At 40.4% G+C, this 24613-nt stretch overlaps 1 protein-coding gene across 1 annotated transcript in view; it reads left to right on the top strand.

The window, feature by feature from the left end:
- Positions 1-24613, top strand: part of ITGA2 (integrin subunit alpha 2) — a 2089078-nt gene that overhangs the window by 1956418 nt on the left and 108047 nt on the right. Inside the window, exon 26 of the mRNA XM_044064418.1 lies at positions 22340-22447. Coding sequence (XP_043920353.1) covers positions 22340-22447 — 108 coding nt within the window. The remainder of the gene's footprint in view (positions 1-22339; positions 22448-24613) is intronic.

Genomic DNA, 24613 nt, shown 5'->3' with positions numbered 1-24613 from the left:
ATGGGCCCTTTACTGTTTGGAATCTGTTTCTTGAAAGTCCAGGCTAAGGTAGACAGCCTTTGGCTTACCAAGTTCACTGATGATTGCAAGTTAGGTGCAATTGAGTCCCCCAGTGATGTTAATATATTACAGGAGGGGCTAACACAGACAAGTGACTGGTGCCAAAGCTGTAGTCTAAAACTAAACACAAAAAATTGCATTATTATCCCGTTTGGTAAAGCAGAATTCCTTCTAATTACAATATTGAGAGCACCCCCCCCCCCCCAAGTTCAAACCCAATGATGAGAGATCTGGGAACTCAGGTAGATAGCAATCTGAACTTCAACCACCAAGTTTCCACAGTGGTAAGGAAAGACTTCGGTATTGAGCATCCCGTAAGTAAGGGCATCGCATCCGGGTCTAAAGATGTTATAACTCCACTGTACTCAGTCCTCATCAGACCATTAATAGAGTACAATGTTCCCTTCTGCATGTACCTCACCAGGCACCTGCAACAGCTGGAGAGACCGCAGAGGTTTCTCACCAAGAAAATACAGGGCCTCCAAACCATGACTTACGTGGATAGACGGAAATCCCTGTCACTGTACTGTGTATCATTTAGGCTGTGGAGCGGTGACTAGTGCCTGGCCTACAGGGCAGTCTCTGACCCTGCCCTGATGGATATGCAGGGCATCTGCAAGTCAAATGGCAGAAGAATCACTTGCTCTAGGGATCTGAACCTAGCCTGTGACATTAACAGAACATACTGGAGAGACAGAGGTATCTGCCAGAGATTGCCACTACTCTGGAATAAACTTCCAATTCATATGAAGTAGAGCACTAACTGACTCTATTCAGCTAGACCCTGGACAAATAGGTGGTAGACCACAAATTCACCCTGGGGGTGGCACCTGTGTCCTTCATGGACAAGGGTAGTCAGTGTTTATCATAGACTCACTCTGCAAATTACGTCCATCTAACCAAGGACAATCGAGGCAATTCAGGATTAAAATGGCTAGGCTTATAAGGGGTTTAGGGCCGCTAGCCTAGTAACCTCCTATGAACCTATTAAGATGATCCATGCATGTTTAATGTTATGCCCATGGTTAGCATAACATATTCATAATTTTCCCAAGTGTACATTAAAACCTATTCAAGATACAGACAGGAGCTCTTTCAAAACCTTATCCAGAGAGGTGTCTATTGATGGAATTCATGTCTAACAAATACATATTTTTAAATGGGGTATTAAAAAATTATTCTGCCCCACAAAAAAGGCATTTTAAACTGAAGGAGTCTGACATGCCTAACTCACTGCTTTATCCAGTGTTTCGTGTCTCTGTAATGCTTGTCTTCTGACAGTCTGACTCATAGTTACTTGTTCCAAAAAATGCAATCACATTTTACAGGATTAAAAATATGTACAATATAATTAATCTTGTGAATGACCTAGCAGTTGCAGCAGAAGTTACAGTTGCTCTTCACCTTCTGTCAGGTGACACAGGTACACATTCTTTTAATATATTTTCAAAAAATTATACTCTGAGCAATAGAGCATTAAACTGACAGACCACTATGGTCCCATAGAGACTTGATCTGTCTCAGGGAAAAAAATTCTAAGCTAGCCCAAGCAAATGATGAAGTTGGTGGCTACTGAATATGGTATTGTTTTTACGAAGGCATGCATAGCACAGAATGCAGCTGTTTCCAAATAGTAAAGGTCAGCTTTTGGATGCTCATTTAGAGCAGAATTTCAAGTCTAAGGAACAGCAACAACAACTGAGGTTGCACCAGCAAGACAAATCCTGTTGGACTAGTCCAGTGATGGTGAACCTTTTGGGCTCAGTGTGTCAAAAATTTGGAAAATGCCTGTCTTGACTCTGCTGGCATGTCCCCCCCCCCCCCCATCCTGAACAAAGAGAAACAATTCTTTACATATTCATTTATTTACAAAAATACAGTCCGATCATGTGTGCTGCAATGTATTATAAAAGAAAAATCAGTGACTTGCGATAGAGAAAACTATTTGTGCACTGATAATTGGGCTTAAAATAGTGCACAAAAAATGACCCTACTTTTAATAATAAATTTGAATTAAACTGAAAAAATATGGAACACACTGCATTTGATTTAATTAACATCAATTAATGACTTTTTTTGTTGCTGAATTTAATAGAGAAGTGCAGGGTCACATATTTCTTTTACTTTTGTTCATCAGTTTCTTTGGTAACTCGGGTGTTGGTGAATGCTGATGTGTCATAGGTTCGCCATCACTGGACTAGTCAGTGATGTTCATCAAATACACAGATCAGTACATTACTAAAGTCATTAACCAAGCGTCATAGTGAATATCTCATCTTTTATTCTCAGAGGCTTACTTAGCTCAGTGACATCTTTAAACTAATGAACAACAGGTATTGCCCTATGCCTAGAAATAAGCTTCTTATTAAGAATTCCACATGCATTCAGAGAAGCAAGGAAAACATCCCGTTGTAAATACCTCAGTTTATCATAGCTGTCACAAAGCATGTAGCAAAGTTGCTGAGATCATCTCAAATGCTTTGCCACAAAAATATGCAAAATAGCGGTCTTCTGGTATTTTGCAATCTGCTAAATTCTCACCTTGCTGATATGTACAAGTGCAGCTGTCTCAAGCAGCAACTCCAAATGCTTCACTTTATGTATTTGTATACATTCTGGATTAGTAGGACCTTTGCTATTTGTTTACAACTCAGGGACTCATTCATAGACAGCTGATATAATGTTGAAAGTCTGAAAACATTTGTTTTATTAGGCAATATATTTGGGGATGATTTTCATCATCGTTATCATCATTGCTACCATCACTGCATTTAGTTTTCTGGTATTAGTGAATGTATTTCTTATTGTTCATTTTTAGTAGGCAATTTATACTTGTTTAGGGGATTTTTCTGTCATTTGTTCTTGTTCATGTATATGCTGCTCTATGCTTGTTTTTGCCTCTGTCACAGGTCATGACTGAAAACAGTCCAGTGTTTAAGGACCAGTTCACTTATCTAGTTAACCAAGAAAAGTAAATAACTGAGAGAATAAATGAATGAATGAATGAATGAATGAATGAATGAATGAATGAATGAATGAATGAATGAATACACAAAGGAATAATTAGATAAATAAAGTGATAGGTTCATAGGTTCATAGGTAGGTACTAGGCTATTGGCCCTAGGGCCTATATAAGCCTAGCCAAAGGTACCCTGGCTTTCGCCACCCAAGAAAATTATTTTTCTGTGTCACTGTCAAGCAGAGCCACAGAAGTGATCCCCAGGGTGAATTTCCTATCTCCCATCCAGTCATCAAGATTTTTCTTGAAGAGCGCTAATGAGGAGCTTTGTTTGATATAGATAGGTAGTTTGTTCCAGAGTATGGGAAGTCTCTGGGACAGGATTCTATCCCTCCAGCTGTTCTGTTTATTGTGGTGACAAGGTTTAGGTCCCTAGACCGTGTAGCTCATAGGGATTGGGATTTCTTTAAGTGGAGCATGTCTAAAAGCTCTGGGTTCGACATAGCTTTGTGTGTTAGGCAGAGATCAACTCTGAGTAGGCGATATGCAACGGAGTAAAGCTGCAGTTTTTTTAGATGGTCTGCATAGGGCATCTGTTTGAGGCCAGTAATCTTCTTTGTGAGTTATTTCTGTGGCCTTTCCAGTTGTTTATGTCTTGTGAGGTACATACCAAAAGGGGCATTGTACTCTATAATGGGTCTAATGAGTGACGAGTAGAGGGGAACAATGACCTCTTTCTTCTTGGATGAAAAACCTTTTGTGATGAGGTGTGCCATGTAGAAGGATTTCCTGACTACTGTGGCGATGTGATTATCAAAGGAGAGACTACTGTCCACCTGTGTCCCAAGGTCTCTTATCACACTTTCAGTGTTAAGTAGACTGCCGCCTATGTGGTAGTTCATGGGTACTGAGTTTTTACCAAAAGGGATGACAATGCACTTTTTGGCATTGTGCTTGAGGCCATGGATTTGACACCAGGCATCTGTCTCAGCGAGGCCCTTTTGTAGGATGTCCACATCTTTTGGAGTTTTGATTATGGCTCCTAGTTTGCAGTCATCTGCGAACTTCGTTAGCCAAAGACCTTCTGTGTTGGCCTGTACTTCAGAGAAGTAGATACCAAATAGGAGAGGACCCAGGACTGAACCCTGTGGTACTCCAGTTGTCACTGGTCTGAAGTTGGATTTGAAGTCTGCTACTTTCACAGTGTGGGTTCTGTCAGTGAGCCAGTTGGTAACCCATCTTGTGACATAGGGATTTATACCTAGTTTAGTGAGTTTATCTATAATTCCAGAGTGGGGGATGGTGTTGAAAGCCTTGGCAAGATCTAGATAGGCTGTGTGAACCACCTTACCCTCATCTACGGCTTTGGTGACTGCTTCAAAGAAGTCTATCAGGTTTAGGAGACATGATCTGCCTTTTACAAACCTGAACTGGGTGAGGTCCTGAGTTTGGAGATTGGAATTGAACCCCAGTCTCCCACGTGACAGACGGGGATACTCACCACTATACTAACAAGGAAGACAGTCGCTTCTCCTCATCAGTTTCATCTTTCCCTCCAATCTGTTCCAAAGAAAGAAGATGTACACATTTTGTTCTACTCACTGGTTTCAGGTGACATCAGACCAGAAGTGTAGCAGATGTGGGGTGAATGGGACAGCCACCCTAGCTGCAAAGTGTTGGGGGTACGATTGGGAAGTGAAGTTTCTGCAGTCTGTCTGTAATGGCATTTCTGGCATTTCTGAATGCTGGTACAGAAGGTCACTTCATTGCTTTGCATACGTGTGTGAAGCAGTATCAACTTAATATTGGCTTGTAACAGCTTAAAAAAGTAGGCGTCCTTCATTTATTTATTGCTCTTTAATAGAGTTGAGGTGGAGGGAGGATCTATCAGCAGTAAGTCAGTTTCTACAAATGTAGCAGATGGCTTGCTAAAGTAAAAAGTTGAAGTGTTTTTTTTTTTTTTTTTGCTTTTAAATGGAAAAGTTGGGGCAACGTGGATCTGTCTGTAGTAAGCCAATTGTTAAAAATAGCAAATGGCCAATTGTCTTGCTACAATAAAAAGCTGTAGTCCTTTTTCTTTTTTTCCACCTCTTCAATAGAAGAGCTGGGGGGCATGGATTTAATTGTAGTAAGTGGCTTGCTACGCGTACAATTGGCTTACAGTAAAGTCCTTTTTTTGTGAGGGTTGTGGACACTATATCAGGAACTGACAACAGGCCCTAAATAAATGAGCCACGTATGGTCCTGCATCAGACCAGGGTGTCAGAGAAAGAAGCACTATGAACAGTTTTTGCAACAGACTTTTTTCCAACTCCATTTTCAGGACCTACCCCAAATAACTGAAGATATGAGATAACACTTGGTCCTGTCTTTATTTAAGTAACTACTGAATACTTTTACATTATTTTCAGCACCTTTCACAGAACCATGAAAATGGCTTTATTCAAGATTCTCAGTGCTGAAGAAGGTTGACCACTACAGACATATGTTAAATCTTGCCAGCTTGAACATATTTATGCAGAAAAAAACATTTAAATTGTTGATTCTGGAAGCTGCTGTTCCTCTGCTGATATGGGATGCATTTGTAGTGACTAACACACAAGGTGATTACTTACCACATAACTCACCAGGAGTTTCTCAGGTTTCAAATATGGGACTCCTGTTATCATTTCAGCCTTTCTGCTACAGCCCAAGTGTTCACCAAATGTTTGATTTCAGTATCTGCTCACCTTAGACTTATTGGGCTTTCGTCTATTATTATGTGGATATTTGGGCCAGCTGTCTTCAAATTTGCATGATGCAGTTTAACAAACTTTGCTTTCACAATCAAGGTATCTCCCTTAGTCAATAAACCTCAGATCTTTCTCTTCCTAGATGCAGAATTGTTTGGAAAGTATCCAGAGTACTCAATCCTCCAGGATTCCTTACCCCAAACAAGAATGATAGGAATATTGGGCTTTTCTAACATATTTCAAGCCAGAAGGCATTGACTGGAAGAGCATTTCTTAAGGGTCTGGGCTACATGTCCTTTTTTATTCAGATGATTCTCAATGCCAAGTGTCTGGAGAATTAATCAGTCCAGAGTTTGCAGTATCTAGAACTTGGCCTTCCTTTAAAGCTAATACTTGGGAAAGAATACCAGTCGTTACACAGCCTGAATGCTATCGTGCAAGAACAACTTTTTTTCTCCTTTGTTTGCAGGGAATAACTATAAAGGACTCATGTGAATGACTTGGTGGAAATTGTCTCTAAGATCTGCAAGTGATAAGACCCAGTGTCTGTCCCACAAGGAGCAACACATGACCTTGAAGGAGTTATTGTTAGTTTAAATGGTGCAGTTTTCAAGTCATCCCTAACTCCAGACACCCTTCCAAATGTCTTAGAGGGCACAATAGCAGTGTGTTGTACTGAAAAGCAGGAATAAAAAATAAGAAGCAGATCTCCACAATGATACACACAAAAGGGAGTGTTGTACTCTATTAGTAGTCTGATGAGGGATGAGTACAGAGGAGTTATAACATCCTTAGTCTTGGATGTGATTCCCTTACTTATGAGATGTGCAATGTAGAAAGCTTTCCTTACCACTGTTGACACATGGTGATTGAAGTTCAGATTGCTATAAACCTGTGTTCCCAAATCTTGCACCACTAGGTTTGAGCTTTGGGAGGTACTGTAAATACTGTAATTTGCGGGGACTTCCTCTTTGCCAAAGGGGATAATAATGCACTTTTTTGCATTTGTTTTTTGTCCATGGGTTTGGCACCAATTATTTGTCTGTGTTAGCCCCTTTTGTAATGTGTTAACATCGTTTGCAGATTCAGTGATAGCACCCAGTTTGCAATCATCAGTGAACTTGGTAAGCCACAGGCCATGTGCTTTCCCCTAGACTTCTGAGAAATAGATTCCAATAGATTGCCGAGCACAGATCCTTGTGGTATGCCACTGGTAACTGGTCTACTGGTAGAAGTGGAATCCCCAACTTTGATGGTATGCATTCTGTTGGCAAGCCAGTTGGCTACCCATTTAATGATATATGGGTTAATCCCCAGCTGGGAGAGTTTCTCAATGATTCCTGAGTGGGGGATTGTGTCTAAAGCCTTGATGAAGTTAAGATAGACAGTATGTACTGTTTTGCCTTCATCCAGGGCTTTGGTGACATTCTCAAAGAAGCCCACCAGCCTTAATGAAGTCAGGTCAAGAGTCTGAATGTTATCTATGTCCTTGTTGATAAATTCCATGACGATTCTTTCTATGGCCTTGCAGATAAGGCTGGTTAGGCTTATGGGTCTATAATTCCCAGGGCCGGTTGAAGAACTCCCTTTGTTCAAGGGATTACTGTTTACACTTGCTGTTTTCCACTCTGTTGAAAGAAAGCCAGTGATCAGGCTGAGGTTAAAGAGATTACCAAGTGATTCCACTAGGTCTTGTTTTAGATTGTTTAGTAAGCAGACTGGGATGTTATCTGGTCCCATAGAAGCCATGGTTTTGGCCTTGGAGAACATGGATATGACCTGCTCTTTGGAGATACTATTTAGAGGACTGGTGTCAGATATGCTTTCAGATATGGCTGGTGAGGATAGGGGGCTGACATTTGCATCAAAACGTCAGCTAGCAGGTTGGCAATTTCCTCAGGGTCATTATGAGAGGTACTGTCCACTATAAGTTTGGCACGTAGTTGGGCATTCCCTTTTAGATTTCAGATGTAGCTAAGAATGACTTATGATTATCCTTAGCTAGCGATGCTAACTTAGCTTCATAACTAGCTTTGGAGGACTTTACAAGATACCTGATTTGCTTCTTCAAGCTGTGGAAGGTATTCTTCTTCTGCTAAGTTCCCTCTAGTTCTTAGACATCAGTTTCTTCCTTTTATTATATAACCTATTCATACTTGAGGTCCACCAGGGTGGCCTGTTTTTTTAGGAGGACCTGTTTTTGATCCAGTCAGGTACAGCAGAATCTATACAGTGATTAAGGTGGTTATACAGGGCATTTGTTTACTCATCTGCATAGGAGTCATTGTTGGCTGTGTTAGCAGAGGGTTTGAAACTTTTTATACCATCAACAAACTGATGAAAATGACAAAGACTGTAGACCGGACTATCAGCAGTTAAGTAAATGCATACAAATCAATGCACCAAGCTGTAAAAGAACTCATACAAGCCAAAAATGGTTAGCGCTTTCATTTAATCCAATATTAAACTTCTTCAGACAACAAATACAGTTCATCACTTCCTTTAAATAAGACCTAATACCATCGCCTACTAGGCTGTAGTTTGCTTTGGAGAAATGTTTCATTTTTTGCACCTATGGGGGTGTTATGCCTGATCATTACTTCAAATGAGACAGATTTATAGTCTGACCTTACCAGAGAGGGCAACACAAAGGAGGTAATACAGTGACCCCTATGTTGGTGAGTACTAAGTCTAGGACATTTGAGCCCCTTGTGAGGGTGCAGACTAGCTGTTTCAGGGCATTTGTGTTGACAAAAGTCCAGAAACCTCATGGTGAGTATTTCTGCTCATGTATGTCGCCCAGTTGGTGGAAGGATAGTTGAAATCTCCCATGATCAAACTCTTTGGCTGTATAGTGAGTGGGTGACTCTAGTAAGTCAAGATAGGCAGTGTGCTTCTCTTGGTTTAGGGTTGAGGACCTGTAACCACCAATGATGTGGTAGGGTGTTTTACCTATAGTTAGTTGGACCTGGAGTAGCTCAAGAGAGTCATAGTGTTTAACTAGTCTCAAGGTATATTTGGCTTTAATAAAGATGGAGACATCTCCACTTTTGGTTCCTTCACACCCATTTTGGGATCTGAATGTATGGAAGGCATTGTAGCCTTCAACAAAAGGGGTGCTCTCTGCAGCCTTGAACCATGTCTCAGTGACTGCATATAAATCAACATCTTTCAAGGTGAGGAGGGGTTCCAGAGAGTGCAGTTTCCTGCTCAGTCTCCTAGCATTAAGCAGCATAACCTTAATTATTTTATGTCAGAAATTTTGTTGTTTTGACATTGCCTAAAAAAGGCACTATGGGGGAGGCAATCTCCTTTGCCAGTATCCAAAATCCTAGAGGAGACAGGTGAAGACCATCTCTGTTAGAACAGTGTGATCTGTCAGTCATGTCTTCCCAGGCTGACAGATAATGGCTCCTCCTGGATTTACAGCAGAAGCTAAGCCAATTATTGAAGTCAATCATTTTTTGTCTATATTGTGGCATCATCCTTGGTGAAGACAGAATACTGCTTAGGGCTAGGAACGTACCTACCTGGGACACATAATTTGAGAGTTCAGTCATGCATCTTTTCATATAGTCCAGAGAGGTATGTCTCAAGTCATTCACCCCAACATGTACTGTGACAGAACCATAACAGTTATTGTTGAGTGATTTGAGTGTAAGCATGATTTGATGGATCCTGGCACCTGACAGGCAGCTGACCATGACTTTCTCCTTGCCCAACCTGGTGAGAGGGACATATGTGTGTTTCACTATGGCGTCACCTATGATTTGGATATTTAGTTTCGAGATGTTTTGCCTTACGGGCTTATTTGCTTAGAGACGTGTGTGTGTGTGTGTGTGTGTGTGTGTGTGTGTGTGTGTGTGTGTGTGTGTGTGTGTGTGTGTGTGTGTGTGTGTGTGTGTGTGTGTGTGTTGTTATGTGTAGTGGATTCTATTTGCTTTGCAGTGTATGCAAGTGGTTTGTGCTTCGGAGGTCTCTGATCTTTTGGTAGGCTTCTGCTAAGTACCTCAGCATATATTGGCTTATGTGTTGTGTTCTTGTTTTGTGTGAGAGGTGATGTGTATGTGTGCTGACAACCTGTTTGATGTCCGGTTTGTTGTTATGTGAGATAATTGATTCCAAATTCATAGTGTAATTACATCTCTCACATATTCTGTTTGTTTGTTTTAGGAGTAAGTGGCTGTCAGTAGACATGAGGCAATTACTACAATGCCTCAGGATGTCCATGTTAATCAGGCTGGATGGAGAAATGGTTGGAAACTGACCATCCATTATGGCAGGTTTTTACTGTAACTACTACTGCAGAGTAGGCTAGTTCGACCAGATATTGCTCTAGAATTAAAAAAGGGGGCTTACTCTATTGAAGGATAGGGATGAAGACTATGGCAATGCTTCTAATGCTCAACTGAGTTTCCCGCAATGCAGCAGGGAAGCTTGGTAGGGTTCACTATCAGATGTCTAGAAGAAAATTGTCTTTGAAGGTGTTTGTGTCTATACAGGGCACCACAGAATCTTGCTGCATGGTCTGCAGCTCTGCGCAAATGCAAGGCTTAAATATAGGCAAAATTAAACACTTTTAAGCTAAACTACCAATGGGAAAGCACACAATGAGCTTTCCTTTAGTAATCTCCAGCTCAGATGAGGCCCAGACTACACACTTCTATCACAAGGATGCAGACAGGGCCCTCCTAATTTAAGTTGGCTGGAACAGTGCTCAAATGTAATAATACAGTCTAGATTCAGCAGATATGAGTCTAGTCTATGCTATGTACTACCTACATAAAGCAACAGAACAGCTTTTTTAAAGTGCAGAAAAATACAGTAAAAATCAGCAAAATGAGGCATGGAAATGATAAAATATAGTCAGCAAAGTGCAAAGGAAACTCATGAGGTACTTTTTATTTTATTGTAGCAATACATGCTTTGGATTTCAGCACAGTCTTTCTAGACCTCTGGCAAAAGTCACCAAACGTTGAGCAGTTCCGGTTCAAGGGTGTAAACCTGCGCAAACATGAGGTTTAAATACAGGTGAAATTACAAATGTTTTAATTTAAACTACTGATGGGAAAGCACACAATGAGCTCTCCTCCAGTAATCCCTAACTCAGATGAGGCTTAGACTACAACCTACTGCCACAAGGGTGAAGGCAGGGCCCTTCTAATGTAAGATGGCTGGAATAGTACTCAAGTGTAACAATACTGTTAGATTCAGATGTCAGATGTTGAGCAGCTCTGGTTAGATGACCTGTAGTGGTACTGCCCTCTGCACATACTGGCAGCTCTTCGAGCAGTTGTGAATAGTGGGAGACTATGGAGAGTGTTTCCTATAGATGATTTTAAACTGGAGTGGTTTGCTTATATTCAAGGCACAGGGAATCGCAAAGCTCGGAATAAACGAGCACAGTCTCACAAAAATATAATTCTTTTATACCAGCAGGATGAAAGTATTTTACACAGTTAATCCCACAGGCCAATCAGATAAAACCACAATAAACTTTCTACCAGCAGTTTCCAACTTGGATGGGTTTAATTCAGCTGTGCTCCCACCAGAGTGCCAAAGAACCCTCTTAATGTAAAACAAACTGGTTTTGAGCTCAAGTGCAGTAACAAATGCTTTACAACAAAAGTCAGAATTCCTGCAATATCAGGAATCCTTGGAAATAAGTTCACTAACCCTGAGAAATGTTCAGGAAAATACAGAAAAAAATTGCACAATGTAAGAGAACAACAACATAGAAAAACTTTGCAAAACTTAAGAAATATTTTGGCAGACTCAGGAGAACTTTGGCAAACTCAGAACAGCTTTTGTAGTACCAGAGGAGGTTAGGAAATATTAAAATATTGCAAAAACACAATACAACCCAAGAATTCCATCTTTAAAACTTAAAGTAGTCTTTGAAGTTACTTTCATGTAGTCCATCCAGTTGCCTGGCATTATTCCCAAAAAGAAAACCAAGGATAAAAGAATGGTCTATACTGGAGCTGAACATGGAGAAGTCTGGTACTATGAATGATAAAGTACTAATACTGTCTGATAACAAAAAGTTAAATAAAATGTGAGAAATACACAAATTACATCCACACAAACTGCTTTAATAAAGATTTTGATAAGAATTTAGTTGTTTCACCTTCAAGTTAGACTTCATCTTTCTGATAATCAGGTTGTGCCTTTTATGAAAGGAAAACAGGGTCATTACATAACTAGTGTTTTTTTTCCAAGTCACTGGTTAACTGTATTAGTTTTTGTTCTTACAAACAGAAGAAAATGTCTGACTGTGGAGGTTACGCCTTAATGTACCAGGGCAGCAGCAACCATTGCAGCCTGCTTTAAATTGTAACTCTCCATAGTACAGTAGAGCGTCGATTATCCGCACTGTCGATTATCCGAACAGCCGAGCCGTTGCGTCTACACATGCATCATGCTTCTTTTCTACTGCATGTAATTTAACATCATTACTTGCTTGGGAAGTTTTTGCTGCTTTCATTGCTGGAAGGGAGTTTAGCTGATTGCTGTAAGGGAATTTTGTCTGTTTCTGCTTCACAAGATCAGGTAGGTGTGTTCAGCTGATTTGCTGCTACTACTTTTATGCTTTGCAAAACAGTGTGTTCTTTGCTGGAAGGGATTATTTTTGCTTCTTGTTCGTTCCTGGAAGGGAATCTTTCTGCTTCTCATCTCAGAGTATTTAGCTGATTGCTTTAGGAGTTGTGGTGTGCTGGAAACTCTGCTTCAGTTTCTGGAGATGGAGTACTTGTATGGAATATTTTAGGTGATTACTTTGGGGGGGAGTGAAAATGTGCCAGTTAGGGATAACTGGTGATTAGTGTTAGTGCTCAGGCTCAAACCCTGTACCTTAGGTTCAAGATCCTGAATTTTCTACCCCTACCACCACTGAAAACTGATTTTTATAAGGTTGGTAGAGACTGTATTTTAACAAACAGCACATTGGGAGAAAAGGGTTGTGACCATCTTTCAAGAAATGCATGGTACAGTAACACAAAACCTTTTATTCTAGCAACTTTCTAAGATTATACAGACAATATTTAAAATGTGTCCCTGGTTTGGAGCCTTTGTCTCCCCCACATACATTTTGGCTTTTTACAGATTTCTTGTGCTACAAAGTTGACAAATATGGTTGAGTGTCAAGTTCATTCTACAAGAAAATGTGTCAAGTGCATTTTACAAGGAGCTGAGAACTTCAGGGGAGGAGACATTTAGTGCTGCTTATGCCAAATCCATTTTCAATGTGTAACCCTTGTTTAGCAAATGATAATCACTATTGTGCTACAGTGTTTAAAAGCATTGTTAGTAACACAACAGGTAGTGCATTTGCATTTGATGCAGAAGCCTGTGGATTCTACTTTCACAATATGTAGATGGATTGCTGATACTGCACAGTGTTGTACTTTAAAGGGGGTTGGATGCTGCAGTTCTCAATTACAGATCTGTGTAATGTGGGATTATGCAAATAAATTTTACTTCTGCAGAGATTGTGCATTGACTGACATTGGTGGATTGTAATGACAGAAGTTTGAGTAGACTTTTACTGATGAAATGTTCCAAAATGAGCAGTTATTTCATTCTTGATTCATACATTTTGTTTCATTGCTTACTGGAAAAATGTTCAAAACTACAAATTTAAAACACACTCTAACTAATGGTGATGTATTATACAGGGAATATACAATCTGGAAGGTGTATTCATGTATGCATGGTCCTAAAAATGTGCAAGTAGCCTATGGTTTGAAAAACAGCCCAAAGATAAACTTTATCCGCCACTGGCCAGATGCATTTTCTTTGAATGTTAGTTTCAATGCTGTTTCAATGAAAGTGAGTTTCAAGGGCAGAGAAGTTTTAATGCTAAGTCTGTATTCACTGTGAGACTGTGTTGTTTGTTTAGCAAATGTCTATCAGTGTTTGTGCTGTAAATTTTGAAATAAGTTTTAAATTAAATCTAAATAAAATAGGTTCATAGATTAGTACAGTACTTGGCTAACTGCCCTTTTGGGCCATTTGAAGCCTAGCCAATTACTCCTTGGGAGGATCAAACCCTGCACTCTGTGTCTATAAGCTAAATGCCTTAATCATTATACTGTACAGTACAGGATATGTTTTAAAAGATAAATTTATAGTGAGTGAGTAGCGGATGCACGCTTTGATGATGAGTCATCTACAGGACATGACTGATTGGTGGAGCAGAGGAGTTGGGGCTGCCTACTTGGGGATACAATACTGTATTCAGTTCTGATATTTTTGTTACAGCTATATGTTTGTGTGTGAATATGTTGTCTACAAGAAAAAGGAAGCACAATAATTTACCTATTGAAACAAAAATACAAATTATCAATAAACTACAAAAGGGCGAAACTGGATCATCTCTTGCGAAGATTTTCAATGTTGATCAAAAGTAAAAAAGATAAAATTTTGAAGTTTGCATCAAATTTGGACAGTGAATACTGGATGAAAAGAAGAAAAACCATGAAAAACCCGAAAGACAAAAAAATAGAAGAGGCTGTGCTTTTATGGTTTGTGCAAAGAAGAAGCAAAGGGGAGCCTATCTTTGGTCCACTATTGTGTGAAAAGGCACTTGAGTTAAACAATAAGCTTGATTGTCCATCCAATTTTAAAGCTAGAACTGGCTGGTAAAAAAACTTCAAATCTCATCATGGCATACGAGAATTAGCGGTTCAAGGGGAACCTTTTTCTGGTGATGTGCCTGCCACTGAAAAATTTAAAGAAACATCCTTGGCCCTTTTGGAAAAAGAAGCCTATTCACTTGATGATGTGTATAATGCCGATGAAACTGGTTTGTACTGGAAATCATTGCCCTGTAAATCACTTGCATCTAGGTGAGAAACAGTGGCCCCTGGTTTTAAAGTTAGCAAAGATTGAGTAACAATTATAGTAACCGCAAATGCCACTGGAAGACATCTCTTACCCCCACTAATAATTGGCAAAACCAGAAAGCCATGATATTTCAAAAATGTGATGTGTCCCACTATGCTACAGAGCACAGAAGAGTGCTTGGATGAATTGCGAAATATTTCTTAATTGATATACAAACGAGTTCATCCCAAATGTAAAGAAGTTCAGTGACAAAATAAAGGAAAATGGAAAAGTATTTCTGCTGGATAATGCACCATCACATCCAGGAGTGGAGAAATTGAATGCAGTTGATGACAATTTTGAAGTGATTTTTTTGGCTCCAAATGTAACAGCATTGAGTCAACCAATGGATCAAGGTGTATAGAAAAGGTCAAAAAGGTGTATAAAAAGCAAGTCCTATGTTGTTTATTATTGGTGGAAGATGAGGAAGTGTGGTGGCCTTTTCAAAAAGACTTAATTTAAAGATTGTTGTTATATGGTGGCTGATGCTTGGAACACATTCTCACAAGATAATATTAAAAAGAATTGGAATAGATTGCTTTATAAAAGAGGAGAAAATGAGACAACTGATGTGGATGCCAGTGAGAACCTAAACGAAATTGTGGACCTGTTCCAAGCAATCCCAGGATTTTCCGAATGTGACAAAGATGATGCAGAAATGTGGTTAAAAAAAAGATTAGTTATGTAAAATCTTACCATAACCATATATGTCCTTCTTTTCCAAGTTGCAGTATTCTCACATGTGGGATCCTCTGCCTCAGGCATCCCGAAGGTCTGGCTCATTTACCAAAGCTTAACACTGGTTGATGTCTTGTGCATGGGACAACACACACTGGGCCATAAACCATGGGCCATAAATGTGATGTCCTCATGCACAGACCTCAGAACTGACTGCCCAGTCAGGAAATAGTCTAAGAAAAAGGAAAGGATGCCATCCAGGCAGGGAAAAGGTCATCTAGGGGGTAGGAGGGAGGGAATGAATACTGCAACATGGAAGAGAAGGACATCTATGGTTATGGTAAGATTTTACACAACTAATCTATGTCCTTCTATTCTCATGTTACAGTATTCACACATGTGGGAGAGTACCACAGCTTATGTAGAGGAATGGGTAGAAGAAGAGGTAGCAGTCTTCAGAAATCCATGGAGGATGGCTTTTGCAAATCTTGCCCTAGCTCTAGAGATGTTATCCAATTTATAGTGCTTGGTGAAGGTGTGCACAGAGGACCATGTGGCTGCCTCTAGGATAGTGGCTCTGCCTTACCTTTGAGAAATGCCCCTGAAGAAGCCACTGCTCTGGTGGAATGGATTTTGACTGTGTGTGTTAGCTCTTTCCCATGGATGTAGTAACAGAAGGATATAGTTTTGCAGATACAGGATGATATATTCTGTTTGGCTACAGCTTCACCTGGGCCATGGGGTGAAATGATACAAAGAGTTGGTTGGACTTTCTAATGTCCTTAGTCTTATCCAGGTAAAACATCAGTTGCCTGTGAACAAACAGAGAATGGAGCACTCTCTCACTGTGTCATACTGTGGCGAATGGAAGAAGGTGGGTAGATGGATGGAACAGTTCATTGACCACTTCGCGCATGAAGGAGGGGTTACTACAAAGATAAACCCTATCTCTTTGAAAAATAGTGTAGGGTGGAGTAGCCATGAGTGCTTGCAACTCAGAGACTTTTCTAGCTGAGGTAAGAGCTACTAGCAAGGCAGTCTTCCAGGTGCATATCTTAAAGGTGGCCAAGGCTGCAGGCTCAAAGGGGGCAGTGGTAAGTTTTTCTAGCACAAAGTTCAGGTCTCAAAGAGGAGGGATAGGTTTTCTTGGTGGTCTGACGTGGAGAACCCCTTTGAGAAAAAGTTTCACCTCCAATCTGGATAAAAAGGGTGGATTCATAGGTAAGCAGGCTAAAATGGCTGACAAATGGACTTTCACTGAAGAGTATGAAAATTCTGATTTTAGTAGCTCACACAAATAGGCTAGAGCTAGAAGTACATCTGCCTGGAAGGGCTTTAGTTGCCTCTGAAAACACCAGCTCAAGAACCTTTTTCACTTTGATATATAGGGTCTCCTGGTAGTAGGTTTCCTGGCCTCCTGCATGACAGATAGCACATCCTCTGAGTAAAGGTGTCTGAAAGGGATCAGAAGTTTATCACCCACAGGGTAAGACTGTGGGTTTGCAGATGAGGATGGATGCGAGATCCCTTCTGTTGTGTGAGAAGGTCCATCTTGTGAGGCAACTTGCTGTGATTGTCCTTGGCAAGAGAGAGAAAAAGGGAGAACCAATGCTCCCTTAGCCAATAGGGAGTCACCAGCAAGATTTTTGGTTTGTCCCACTGAATTTTCAGCAGGACCTTCTGGATGAGAGGGAAGGGGGGAAAGGCATATAGGAACAGCCCCTTTCATGAAATTGAAAAGGCATCCACTTTCTGCGCTAGTGGTGAGGGGAGCTTGGTGCAGAATAGACATAGTTGTCTGTTCTGAGGGGAGGCTAACAGATCTATCTGTGGAGTGCTCCATTGCTGGACATTGTTTAAGAAGACATCCCTGTGTAAAATCCATTTGTGATTTCAAGACAAAGATCTGCTGAGGGCATCTGCCTGATGGTTGTCCTGTGATGGGATGTATACCACCTGCAATGTTACATTGTATTGAGTGGTCAATTCCCATGCTTGTATTGCCAGCCTGCAAGATAAAAAGGATCTGGTCCCCCCTGCTTGTTGATGAACCATATCACTGTGGTGTTGTTTGTGAAGACGTGAAGTGGACCAGGTTGAATGAGCAGGAGGAAGGTCTTCAGGGCTAGGAGTAGAGCAGTAATTTCCCCGCACATTGATATGTTTTTTGTGGAGGGAGGGCTCCCACTGAGCCTGTACCTTGAGTCCTTTCATGGAGGCCCCCCACCCCAGATCAGAGGCATCTGTGTACATGAATTGGACTGGTTTGGAGGGCTGTAGGGGAAGACCTGGCTTTTGGCCTATTTTTTGGATCCACCACCCCAACTATTTTTTTCAGGCAAGGCAAGAAGGGCATTTGAAAGTCCAGGGGTGACTGTGCTGTGACCAGACATTTTTCAAGTATGCTTGGAACTTCCTCATGTGCAACCTGGCAAGGGGTAGCATTGGAAGAGTGGTTGTCATTAGGCCTAGAAGGTGTAGAAATTCCCTGGCTGAGATGTGGGTGACTGGGAGTAGGCCTTGTAAGAAGTTTGTTAGAGAGGTGACCTTGTCTTTTGGGAGGAAGGTCTTCATCAAGTCTGTCCATATTCTGCTACCCGAGAAGACCTGGTCTCAGGATGGGATGAGGGAGGACTTCATAATGTTCAGAGAAAACCCAAGACCTTGAAGGAGAGACATAGTGAATTGCAGGTATGCCTGAAGAGTGCTTGCTTCTTCTGCTTGGATGAGTAGGTCATCTAGGTAAGGGTAGATATGAATGCCCTTTGTTCTGCAGAAGACTACTGCTGGTGCTAGGCACTTTGTGAAAAATCTTGGTGCTGTAGACAAGCCAAAGGGCAAGGCAATAAATTGATAGTGTGAGGATGGCACAGCAAAACATAGAAATCTCCTGAAGTCTGGGTGAACAGGTATATGGAGATAAGCCTCCTTCAGGTCCAAAATGGCCATGAAGGCACCGGGTGTCAGAAGTGGAAGAAGGGTTTGCAAGGATAGCATGTGGAAGGAAGGTACATGCAGGAAAAAGTTCAACAGGGGTAGGTTCAGTATAGGCCTCCATGGGCCTTCCTTTTTTGGGACCAGGAAGAGCCTGGAGTAAAACCCCTGACCCTCCTATCCTGCTGGAACCCTCTTTATGGTGCCCTGTGATAATAAATCCTGGGTGACCTGGGGGATCAGATGAATTTGTTTTTTGGAGGCAGGGGGATAGCTCTTGATAATGGCTTGTCCTGCCAGGTCATGAAGTACCCTTTTTCCACTATTGATAAAACCCAGCGGTCTGAAGTGATGTGTGCCATGGGGGGGGGTGACACTGAGAGAGGTGAGTTTACAAGGGGAGATGGTGGGGGGATTTAGGCAGTCACGCATTGTATAGTCTGTCTGGAAAGGGCTGCCTGGGAGTAGATTGGGAGGGAGTAGTCTTAGGGGATAAGGGTTTCCTAGCCCCTTTCCTATGCTTTGAGGAAGAAGTGGAAGGAGCAGGTGCCCTTCTAACAAAACTAGGTTTAGCAGGGTAGTTCCTGTAGACTTTTGGAACTGGGGATACCAGTAGATGTTTCAGGTCCTGCAGTTCCCTGCTTTTTTCCAGCAAACTTTTAAATAGTTCAGCAGATTGCTTGCCAAAGAGGAAGTTATTGTCCAGGGGAGCATCCAAGGTCTTATTCTTGAAGTCATCAATGAGGGGTTGAAGTCTGAGCCAGGAGTACCTGTATAATACAGAAGCAGATGTAGCTAATCTGGCTGAGGCTTCAGCAGCATTGTAGCTGTGGTTTATGGAATGCCCGGCTACCTGTGCTGCTAAGAAAAGCTTAGAATCTACTTAGGGCTTTGTAGAGGAGTCAGGCATGGAAGAGAGCAATGTAGATGCCTGGGAAACTAGATCCAGAGCATACTTTACCATGTGAGTCTGGTAATTAATGGCCCTAAAGGCCAGGGTGGAGGAAGTGTAGAGCTTATTTCCCAGTATGTCCATCACCTTACTGTCCTTATCTGATAGCAGCAGTGAAGAGGAAGGAATCTGCCTGGACTGCTTGTCTGGTGCCACTTAAATGACAGCTGAGTCTGCCATGGTTAGCTTGATGAGGAGCCTGTAATCATCAGGGACTTTAGAGAACCTATCTGGCCTTTTGGGGGCCAGGGGTTGGAATTCAGGGGTCTTAGAGGTGGAAGCAAAAGCATACAAATAAGCTGGAATCACAGAGGGAATAGCAGAGGGTGAGGGTGACTCTATCTGGAAAAGCTCAAAGCATATTTTCGTACCTCAGTCATTTGGGTGGAGTCCCATTTGAAGTATTCTCTCATTTTGAAGATAGTCTCCCCAAAGGTGATATCTTCTGGTGGGGTTTCTTTCCAAGGAGTCTTCATCTGGATAACAGTATTCCGGGGGGGAGCCAGCTGAGAGGTGCAAATGAGAGACTCATCAGAGGAAGAGGAAAAACAGTCTTCCTCCTGAGTCTGAGGAAAAGGGATGGAACTGGCTGAGCCAGGCCTAGGACTAAGAGCAGGCAGGACTGGAGTATGTGAGGCTGCGGGCCTCAGGGCCATAAAGGCCTGAACCAGGGATTGGGAAAACATTTGCCAGTCTAGCTGGTCTTCCACAGGGGCAGACAAATGCTTAGTTTTTTTTGTTTTTTCTTGACTGAAGGAGTCTTGGAAATAGTAAGTGGGGCCAAAGGCCTAGCATCAGGCATCAAACCTAGGGCCAAGGGGCCCTGTTCAGAAACTGAAGGCAGCTGTCTAGGCAAGCCCATTTTCCCCTCAACATCGGCAGAGGCCAACATTGCAGAAACCTCCGCAGACATGCCAAATGGAGATGCTAGGGTAGCTTCCAACATGGTACCTGCTGAAGTTGGCAGTTCTTCCGGACGTCCCTCAGTGCCTAGACCGGTAGATCCATACCTAGGGCCAGGCATTTTAGTCATTGATTCTCAACGAACAATTTAAGGGCTGCCAGAGAGCTGCTCAAGGTCTTAGGGACAAATGACTGACAGATATTACAGGTCATATGGTTGTGTGACTGGCCTAAGCAAAATAAACAAAGCTCATGCATATCTTTGTGTGGAATTTGCCAACTGCACTTACATTTTCCCTTCCTATATAACATCGGCTAAAAAGGGACAAACAGCAACCTAAACATTATCAAAATTAAAGAAGATTCCCCAACGAGGTACTTATCTTAAATGCCTTTTGTAATATGGAGCAGAATAAGCAAGCTGACATTTGACTGTGGCAGAGAAGTTATGAGGTCTATGTGTGTGGATGTCACATTTATGGCCCATTGTTTATGGCCCAGTGTATGACATCCCATGCACCAGACAGCAACCAGTCTTAAACTTTTGTAAATGAGCCGGACTTTCAGGTCCCCCAAGGCGAAGGATCCCACATGTGAGAATACTGCAACATGAGAATAGAAGGACATTGACAATGATCCTGGCTTTCAAATTTTGAGTGATGATGAAATTTTGTCATTTGTGCAAGAAGAAGAAAAGGCAGTGACTGACGATGAAGATGTTAGAGATGAGAATGATGAAGAAAACAGAAAAAGTGGACCAAATCATGAAGAGGCTTTTAGAGCATTGGAAACTGTAATGTCCTGGTACAAGCAACAAGACGAAAGCTGCCCTACTCAACTTCTGCTGTTGAAGAGAATGTGTGATTTAGCTGCCAAGAAAAGAGTATCGAATTTGGTTCAAAGAACAATTCATGATTATTTTTTATAGTGGATTATATTGTAGTTGTGTTCTGTTTGGTAACTCATGCTGTAATTTGGCAAATAAATATTTTACTACGATAATATACTTACCATTTTGTAACGGTAAATTTGTTTCATTTTTCTTGTTTATGTTCATCAAAAACATTTTTAGAAGTTTTTTATCTGGTTCAATTATATGTTTGATTATCTGAACAGTTTGATAAATATTTTACTAAAATAATATCATGTACCATTTTGTACTTACGTTAAATTTGTTTTATTTTTCTGGTTTAATGTTCATCAAAAGCATTTTTAGAAGTTTTTATCCAGTTCAATTATATATTTGATTATCCGAACAATTTGATTATCCAAACTACCCTAGGTCCCAGTTAGTTCAGATAATCGGCTCTCTACTGTATTTCTAAGATACTGCTTCTTTTTTTATTTTCACTTTCTCTTAACATTATCAACAGGATGTCCAATTGGAAACTAATTTTCCCTCGTGGTTCTGAAGGACATTACAGGCTATTCACCCTTTTTTCTGGGAGCTGAAGGTATACTGCTTGACACTTTCCCATTTATATTATGAATTTGTGAGGCAATAAACCTTATGACAATCATTTCCAGATCAATCAGGCACTCATATTGTTTTTTCAAATTTCATTTGTTAAAGTTGTAAATGAAAAGATTGCAATTTTCGGAGATACCTGTGTCTGTGATAGCTGTAATGTTTCACATAAGTGCTAGTGTGTTTGTGTGTGTGTGTGTGTGTGTGTGTGTGTGTGTGTGTGTGTGTGTGTGTGTGTGTGTGTGCGCTCGCACGATGCATATGACTTGTGTGTACAGTCACATGTGTGAGATAATAATTTTCCAGGCAAGATAAAGCATATTCACTGTTTTTTGTCATAAGGAAAGCTCACAGTAGATTGTACTAGCATTTTGACCTACAATACTGAAAGATTATCGCAGTTACTACCATGCATGTTTCTTAGCTGTAGCAAGCTGATAACTGAGACAACTTTCATTTCCCACATCAGAATTTCTTTAGACTTATTTTTCAGAGTTCCTCCTGGATGTTACAGAGATGATAATATGTACACGTACATCTATAGGTAAACAGATTCTGTAACAAAGCATTATTTTCCACATTTCTGCTTCATTTTTTTGATGCAACCAAATGTATTATGGCTGCTGTTTCTGCACTTACACAGTGTAAATGATCATCAACATCATGCATTAACAACATGTTGTTTAATTTAAAAAAAATCAGATCTGGAAAAAACTTTCCAGTAGGAGTATAACAGGAAACAATGAATGTATTTCTTTTTATTCCAGGAAAGTGGTATAAATTGTGAAATGAACAAAGTTAACCCATTCAAAATAGGACAGAAACCCCACTCACCTTCTTTTGAAGAAGAGGACCTGAATGGAATTAAAGACTTGGTAAATGAGATTGTACTACTTCTGTATGGGGAGAAATGGAGTGTTTTATTGATGGACTTTTTAGATTTAATTTAATAGTCAAATGTATATATAATTCTATGTAATGTGATATTTATTTAACAGTAGTTATTCGTGTCATTTATATTTCTATCCTCAGTTTTGTAAGTCAAGCATGCAGCAGGTTCTATACAGCATTTTGTCTATCTGTTTAGCTAACTGTGTAGCCATCTACCTACCCATTTATCTAACATTTATCTGTCTATATCTATATCTATACAGATAATTTAAAACTGCAAAGCAGATCTACAGCTACTGGAGTCTGCCTTATTGGCTGAAAGCAATAATAAAGAGATATATGCCACTGTGTGTTTTAAAAGACAATACACAGTTGTACGTCCTTAACAGGTTATTTACATACCTTCCATGTTGCCTTTGTCAAGAGAGTTTTTTTTAATTCTTGTAATTGTTTTTTTTTCTCTTCACAGGTAGTAACTATATCAGTTTATATAGCTAGCTATGTGTACATATATATGTGTGTGTGGTGTGTGGTGTGTGTGTGTGTGTGTGTGTGTGTGTGTGTGTGTGTGTGTGTGTGTGTGTGTGTGTGTGTGTGTGTGTGTGTGTGTGTGTGTGTGTCTATATACACACACGCACACACCACACACATATATGTATATATATATGTATGTATGTATATATATATATATATATATATATATATATATATAGATGTAATAGAGCTAATAGCAAATTAGATCACATACAGACCCTGAGGACATAGCCACTCTACTTGTAGATGCATTTAATTCTGACTTCACCCCTCCCCCCATATTCCCATATTACATACCTGCATCTATACCCACCTCAAATCTTACAAGAACAAATGCTCAAAGCACTTTCCAAAGCCAAAAACCTTGCTTCTGTGGAACTAAAAAACATACCAGTCTGCCTGCTGGCTAGTCTAAAAGTGGATCTGTAACCCCCCCCCACAGAGACCATTATCAACCTTCAAGCAGACTTTGTACTGGATGAATGGAGGATAGCAACAGTGATCCTTTGGTGTTAACCAAACATGGTAATTTTAGTAATCTGTAAGGCTATGGAGAGGATCATTGTGGAATTAATAAATAAGGGTACAGTTAACTTACAAATATATGACCCAAGAGAGTTTAGTTTTGTCAGGGGTAGATCCTGCCTGCTTAACTTGGTCAACTTTAATGAGAAGGTTACTAAAGCTATAGATGAGAGAAAATTGATATTCACTGCATATTAATTATCGATAAACTCTCCCAGCTAAATGTTAATCCCTATATAAGTCATTAGGTAGCAAATTGACTTTCAAATAATGTAGGCAGTATCTCAGTATTTGTTGCTAATGGATTGCAACTGTGAATTATTAGTGGATGGAGAAGGAATATGCAACAGCAATTCAGACTGCCTTACCTCCAGTGGGTTGCCACCCAGTATACACTTACAAAGTGTAGAAGTAATTCTAGCAACCTTTTAAATGGAAGTAAACAGCACACACTTCTCAGTTTTGTTCACCAATAGGAACAATACCTTGCCTTTGCTGAAAAACTGTGTTATACTGTGATGTAATTTTATCATACATTTTAAGGACAGACTTTTATAGACTGCATGCCTGAGATTACAGCAAAGATAAGACAGGAATGAACACAATACAAAAAGAATACAGACCTGCATTGCTGCAAACAATAAACATAAATGGTTGTGTGATCACTCATTGCACTAAATATGCAAGCAACACATGTACAAACAACTGAGAATGTACAAGTGTATAGATCTTGTTAATACTGTGGAGGAAATGGGACTTGCTTATATGTACAATGATTTGCATTTCTGCTGCAAAATTGTTTCTGTGGCAAAGAGAGATAAGACACACTTAGTGTGTTTTGTAGGTTCATTAGTCTAACAGTTCAAACCCAGAGTTGTATAAAAACCTGTAAGGTATGTCACAATGTATTTTATAATGTTGTGTATGTGTCCTTTTTTGATTTATGTTTTCTTTTTTCATTTTATTAAATAATGATATTTGCGCTGTGTGTAGCTTAGCACAAATCCGGTGAAACAGGTAAATAAATTAAAATTAGTGGAAGTTGCTTCTATGAGACAGCATAAATTAAAACTGTGAATCAAGTGTGTATG

Source organism: Protopterus annectens, chromosome 2.part2, assembly GCF_019279795.1.
Source record: "Protopterus annectens isolate FY-2018-M chromosome 2.part2, PAN1.0, whole genome shotgun sequence".
Lineage (NCBI taxonomy): Eukaryota > Metazoa > Chordata > Ceratodontiformes > Protopteridae > Protopterus > Protopterus annectens.
The sequence above is the reverse complement of the archived record's forward strand: the minus strand, read 5'-3'. Positions and strand labels throughout refer to the sequence as shown.